The sequence below is a fragment of the Sturnira hondurensis genome, unplaced genomic scaffold (assembly GCF_014824575.4).
Source record: "Sturnira hondurensis isolate 20B ecotype Veracruz unplaced genomic scaffold, ASM1482457v3 Scaffold0011472, whole genome shotgun sequence".
NCBI classification, from domain to species: Eukaryota; Metazoa; Chordata; class Mammalia; order Chiroptera; family Phyllostomidae; genus Sturnira; species Sturnira hondurensis.
The window spans coordinates 771,491-778,373 of record NW_028084103.1 but is presented as its reverse complement, the minus strand read 5'-3'; the positions used below and the strand labels follow the sequence as shown (position 1 = coordinate 778,373).

The following is a 6,883-nucleotide window of genomic DNA, read 5'->3' as shown; positions in this document are numbered from 1 at the left end:
TAATAAGAAGCAGTTGGCCACATTATCTGTGGCTCCCTGTTTTGTTAATATCTTTTTGTTTCCATACATCTTGCCTTCCCAAATAATCACAAACTGAAAAACATCATAAATTTCTTTTTTTCCTGGTTAATCACACAACTTTATTGATGAAATACAATTCTAAAATTAACAAAATGTAAGCCAATACAAAATTGTAGGTTATTTATGATTAGTTTGCTGTCAGTTTGGATAAAGAGTAAAAATATCTCAAGCAAGATGTAGCAAGATGAATCAATAAGTGCTTTCTTTGCACAAGCTTTAGTATTCACTTGGCATCCTCTAAAAACAGGGGCATCCTACCCACAGGCCGCAGGCTGCATGCGACCCAGGATGGCTATGAATGTGCCCCAACACAAAATTATAAGCTTACTTAAAGCATTTTTTTGTTCATCAGTTTTCATCAATGTTTGTATATTTAATGTGGGGCCCAAGACAACTCTTCTTCCAGTGTGGCCCAGAGACACCAAAAGTTTGGACACCCTGCAAGTCTAAATGGTGCAGCCTGAAAGCAACCGTCACAATGAGTATCACTGATGATCTGTGATATTCATTTGTACAAAATAGAAGCTGAAAGTATCTTTTTACCATATAAGCACAGTGAAAAACAAAGAATTTACCAAATGCATTGTTTCCAAGTGCAACATAAAAAAATTATGTTGATGTTTGGGGCAGACCCGCAATCAAAGTTTGTTCAATACTTTTAGAACTTTTACTTTTACTACCAGATCATTGCTTTGATTTTCTTAACACACACCCCAGATTCTTGGAATAAGAAAAAAAGTGAACTTCTGCTGAACTCTTTCCTCTATGATGCAAGCCCTTCGTTTTTTATGTTGTCATTTATATTCTCAAATAGGGTTAGGATATTAAGAAGAATCTCTCTGTCCCATTCTTTACTAAAGAGGGAAATCAATTCTGATGGTACTTTACAACTGACCAGCTCTCTTGTTATGGCTGGATTTTCAGTAAAGTTTATAGTAAGTTTCATAATCTGAATCTTGGTGAAGCAATTTCCCAGGAATAACAAAGCAAAAAAGTCTGGAAAAGAATAGGAAAGCAAATGTTGGTAATGATTAGTCACAGTCATGTTGGTTAACAGTCTTAGTCCAGCCATCTGCACAGCTGAGTCCAAGCGACAAATCATGGTGTCATCACACACTTGAGTGATATACATCTTAATCTTCCCCTGACTTTCAGCATTCACACTCAAGTTATTATAAGGGCATTGTAAGCCTTTTCCTTAGTAAGGGGATCTTCTGTTTTTATCAGTTTTGCAATAATTGGGAGACCACCCAATTCACGAATGGCATTTTGGTTAAATGAATATGCTGCATTGTTACCGAGAGTGACCAAGGCTACTTCTTGAATAAAAGGATCATTTGTTCTTTCCAGGATGTTAAGGACCTTTTGAAGGTCTGAAGCACCTAGAATGTCATCAATTTTATAGGGAAAGTTGAACTTGCCCCTGTGAACAGCCCATGCTGTAGCTGGAGTCCTGGTGCTCTTAGCTTGGGCCCTTTTCTTGCACTTTCCACTTGTCCTGCTCCTAGCCCTAGCCCTACTCCTGGTGCGGTGGCAGCCTCCACCTCTGCCTCCTGGGCAGGGTAAACTCCATGCAAGTGTCCTCGTCCCAGAGATGGTACCCAACCTGGCCCCTTTGACAGCCTTTGAGCTTGCCTGTTTCTTCAGGGTATTGAAAGGGCCTTGGCCTCTAAGCCACCTCCTGTCTGGGTTTCTGAGTCGGGCTCTACCTTTGCATCTGGACAACTTTTGAGTTCTACAACCACCTCAGCCTTGACCTTTGAGTCACCCTGAAGTCTAGCTCTGGCCCCCACCCAAGTATTACCTCCTTTTCCAGTCTCCACACTAATCTCCGTAATATCACTAGATTCCTCATCTTCATAGTCATTGTTGTAGTCCCAGATTTTCCCACTGTCATCTCTTCCCCAAGTCAGTCCATATACACAGAAGCAAACTCCAGCCCCGATCACCACACCAGCTGCCACACAGCCAGCTTCCTGAGTATGACCCATACGTAGTAAGGCAAATGTCTGAGCTGAATTCTTCACCCGGGGCAGAGAGGGCTTGCTGTGGTTCAGAGTACTCCCAAATCCAGGGTGGAGTCTTTAGCTATAGGTGGCAGGCTTTGCTGTAGCTGGAGATACAGCAGCACCTAGGAAAGAAGGAAAGGTTTGAGGATTCAGTCTCCTTTTGTGCCTTTGTGGGCAGACAGACTAAACTATGAGCCAACAAAGGGATGGGGACTCCAGGCTAGATCTCTGATTCATTTCCTCCACTGGTCAATTAATTTTGAAAAATTTGCCCACCTCCAGATTTTCCAGCATCGTGTTCAAGCACTTCACCCCAGTTCGTTCAATTTAAGGTATCTAATCAATTTAAGGTATTTAAGGTTTCCTACCTCCTGTGCCCCTCCAGATGTTCTGGGGGCATTGGCACCCCCCTCCCCCCCCCCCCCCACACACACAAACAGGTCCAGACAGTTTCTTTTCTTTCTTGCCTGGAAGTGCAGTGTTCTGCAAACCTGCATGCAAAAGGGGTGGGGAAGGGATTGCTCAGAGCTCAGGGGACAGATGATCCTGGACATAGGTCCCTCCCCTCAATCCCTGGCCTTCTCATAGACCAGTATTTTCCACCTACTTTGCACCGCTCTTCTTACATTGCCGCGGCTTTGAAATTCATCAGCTCCCTTCCCCACATCTTTCCCTGTAACAGAATCAATGGCTGTGGAGCGAGACTGTCTAGAAACCAGACGGGTAAAATGCAAAAATGTCTGGAATTTCACCCTTACTTCTGCCACCCCCACCATCTCCTCCCGGACCCATTATACTGACTTCCACTGCTCTGGAGGGATTTCCTTCATTTTTCATCTCGGTTTCTGCCTCTACTAAACCTAGGATTGAGTGAGTGATCGACGGACCAATACCAAGGACTATATCCCAAACAGTAATTTGGAGGAAGGTCGTCCCTATCCCAACTCCAGGACCCTCATGACACCGCCCCCTTCTTAGCCACTTATTTCCCTGTCTCGTAGAAGCAGAGAACCTTTCTTCTGCAAGTTCTGAAATGGTGTAGAGAGGAGGGGGATGCAGAGGAGATCCATGGGCCCACTCGAGTTTGCAATTGCCAGCGTTCTCCACCGCACGGGGTCCCAAACACCGTCAGCACCCTCATTCCGACCTATTTGTTTCTGGACAATGTTCCTTTTCTTCCTGCTCTCGGGTCTGATACGCCTTCAGGCGCGAAATCCACGCACAGACAGACTGGAGACTCGGCAGAAACAGACGGATGGGCGGACAAAACATCACTTCAGAGTCCCAATAGCAGCTTTTCCAAATTCAAGGTTCTGGTAGTTAAACGGATTTTACCTTTTGTTTTCTAATCCTATCTCCACATCTCAGGACTCCAAAGACATCAGCCTGCTTCCTGCATTGCGTCCACCCACGCCCTCCATCTCCAGTCCACGGCCATTTTCCCAGCAAAAACCACACCCCTTTGGGACGACTGAAAATAGAGAGAGGTAGGGGGAAGGGGAGGAGGAAGTATGGAAAATGGGCGGAGAGAAAGACCAAAGGATCTCTTCAATTCTCCTCCCCAGTGCATTCCTACTCCTCTTCCATCCTCCGCCCTTAACAACCATTTTTTCTAATAGGCTGTGTCATATCCTTTTTTCCTACATAAAAGAGCAATAAGATAGGTAGAGAGAGTCATTAATGCGCCCAAGTTACGGAAAGGGCCTCAGTCATTTCCGCCCTTCTCGTGGGTCGAGGGGCAATTCCCCCTTTACACCGACATGCGAGGATTCCGGACAGATTCTTTGTTCCTTTGCTCTGAGAGGTACAGTGCCCCACTGAAAGACTTGCAGAACAACACATGGTCAGACAAACTCAAAGCCGCAAGATTCTGGGTTGGCAGATGACCTGGGACCCAGGCACAGGACACGAATCCTAATAAAGTGACCTACCGGATTCAATGTCCTGGATGACAAAGGTTTCTCCCCTCCTGTCCTGAGGTCTCCCCTGTAATACAGCCCCCAACATCCACCATTTTCGTTCTTGGAAGGGCAGGGGATAATGCAAGGGTGCGGAGAAAGCAGACCTTGTCTCTTTTCAGTCTCCACCTTCCTCAACCCGTACAACAGGGAGCTCCCAAGCAGCGCCTATCCACACAGACCTGCTGGGATCGGAGCAGTTACCTCCTCCTCATTCCTAGTCCACAGACCCGCCCACCTTTGGGACAATAGGCAGATGACAACCAGACCAAAAGACGACTCAGATTAGAAGGATATCTGCACACGTCGGCATTTACCCACGTGAGGGCCACGTCACCTGTGAGCTCAAGACCCTAATTACCATTCATGCCAGCAGTGCGGCTGGAGCTGGCCCACCCCTTTTCTTCCCTGGCCACGTCAGGTCCTGCCACTCATTTTCTTCCATCAGTGGCAGAAACCTGGGATATCTTTGCCTTGTGGATGAAATCTCCCTTTCTTTAGTTAACAGGAAGAGACTGCATCTGTTCCCATGCTCATTGGTCTTTCCTTTCACTTTGAGGAATAATTTTTTTCCCTTATCCCTGTGCAACTGCCAGCCATGAAGGTCCAACATTTCTCCTGCACCCCTATGGGAAACAGAAGAAAGATCTCAGAAAAGGATATATAGGTAGTGGAGTGTTTTACTTCCTTAAACTTTTCTGTTCATTTTTTTAAAAAAATCAGTGATGCATTACTTTTTATGAGAAAGTAAAATGATGTTATTTTCACTTGAATAGAGGATTTAAGTGGGAGAGAAAAAGAAAGGTCTCATAATTCCATTATATTTATTTATAACACAAAGGATGTTTTCTATTGGCTATACCAAAACAGGAACTTCTGAAACATTAACCTGTTGTAAAATTTGTAACTGGAATTTTCACATTATATATGAATTAGTCCACAAAGAGGAGACTAGTCCCGTAATCCTGGGCATTTTATGCAAATGCTCTATTTCTTTTTCTACTTTTGGATTAATTTGCAACCTGATATAACAAAAGAAACACAATTCTGTCTTTTTAAATAAAAAGAAGACAGCATTTAATGCCCCAAACTCTTAGATGACTGTTGTGTGAACCTCTTGTGATTTTTTAAATTTTTAAAAATTTGTATTATTATTCTATTACAGTTGTCACACTTTTCCCCCTTTGCCCTTTTCTGTCCAACCCCACCTCCCACTCCCACAGTGAAACTCCACACCATTGTTCATGTCCATGAGTCATTCATACATGTTCTTTGACTAGTCCCTTCCTCTTCTTTCCACCATAATCGCCCTCCTACCCAACTCTGGTCGATTTCAGTCTGTACCATGTTTCCATGCCTCCAATTCTACTTTCGCTCATTAATTTATTTTGTTCATTAGATTCCTCTGATAGGTGAGATCATATGGTATTTGTCTTTCACCTACTGGCTTATTTCACTTACTATAATTCACTTACTATATTCTCCATTCACTTACTTATTTCACTTACTATATTCTCCAGTTCCATCCATGTTGTCACAAAAAGTAGGACTTTCTTCTTTCTTTCTGTTGTGTAGTATTCCATGCATAAATGTAACATTGTTTTTGACCTATTCATTTACTGATGAGCACTTAGCCTGTTTCCAGCCCTTGGCTATTGGAAATAGCACTGCATGCTTAAGTGCTTTGAAATTGGTGATTTGGGTTTCTTAGGGTATATTCCTAGTGGTATTGCTGAGTCAAAAGGTAATTCCATTTTTATTTTTTTGAGGAAATTTCATAATGTTTTTCACAGTGGCTGTACCAGTTTGCATTCCTACCAACAGTGCATTTAGGGATCCCCTTTCTCCACACCCTCGCAGTACTTCTTGTTTGTTCATTTGTTATTGATGGCCATTCTGACAGGTGTGAAGTGGCATCTCATTGTGGTTTTAATTTGCAGCTCTCTGATGGCTAGTGATGTTGAGCATCTTTTCATATGCCTATGGGCCTTTTGTATGTCCTCCTTGAAGAAGTGTCTGTTCAGGTCCTTTGCTCATTTTTCAATTGCATTTTTTGTCTTCCTGGAATTGAGCCCTATGAGTTCTTTATATGTGGAAATTAAATCCTTGTCTGATGTGTCATTGGCAAATATGTTCTCCCATATAGTTAGTTCCCTTTTCATATTGATGTATTCTTTAGCCATGCAGAAGACTTTTAATTTGATGTAGTCTCATTTGTTTATGTTTTTTTATTTCCCTTGCCCTAGGAGATACATTGGTAAAAATATTGCTATGTGAGATATCTGAAATTTTACTGCCAATGTTTTCTTCTATGACTGTTATGGCGTGACAACTTATATTTAAATCTTTTATCCATTTTGAATTTATTCTGATGTGTGATGTAAGTTGATGGTATAGTTTCATTTTTCTTTTTTTTTTTGCATATACCAGTCCATTTCTCCCAACACATTTATTGAAGATGCTATTTTTATTGTATTGTATGCTCATGCCTCATTTGCCAAATATTAATTGACCATAGAGACATGGGTTTATTTATAGGCTCTCTATTCTGTTCCATTGATCTATATGTCTGCTCTTATGCCAGTGCCAGACTGTTTTGATTACAGTGGCCTTGAGGTAGAATTTGGTATCAGATACTATGATCCCTCAAATTTTATTATTCTTTCTCAAGATTGCTGAGGCTATTCAGGGTATTTTTGGTTCCATGTAAATTTTTGGAGTTTTTTTTTCTATCAGAGAAATAATGCCATTGGCATTTTAATAGGAATTGCATTGAATCTATAGATTGCTCTAGATAGTATGAACATTTTAATGATGTTAGTTGTTCGAATCCAT

The 6,883-nt window shown here is 42.2% G+C and overlaps 1 protein-coding gene across 1 annotated transcript; it reads right to left on the bottom strand.

Moving 5' to 3' along the window:
• Nucleotides 1-451: 451 nt before the first annotated feature.
• Nucleotides 452-3,519, bottom strand: ARMCX1 (armadillo repeat containing X-linked 1). The gene is given in 5 exon segments (XM_037060176.1): nt 452-772; nt 775-1,255; nt 1,258-1,739; nt 1,742-2,212; nt 3,238-3,519. Coding segments are annotated over 4 exon segments (1,347 nt in total). The 5' UTR covers nt 2,073-2,212; nt 3,238-3,519; the 3' UTR covers nt 452-719.
• Nucleotides 3,520-6,883: the final 3,364 nt, after the last annotated feature.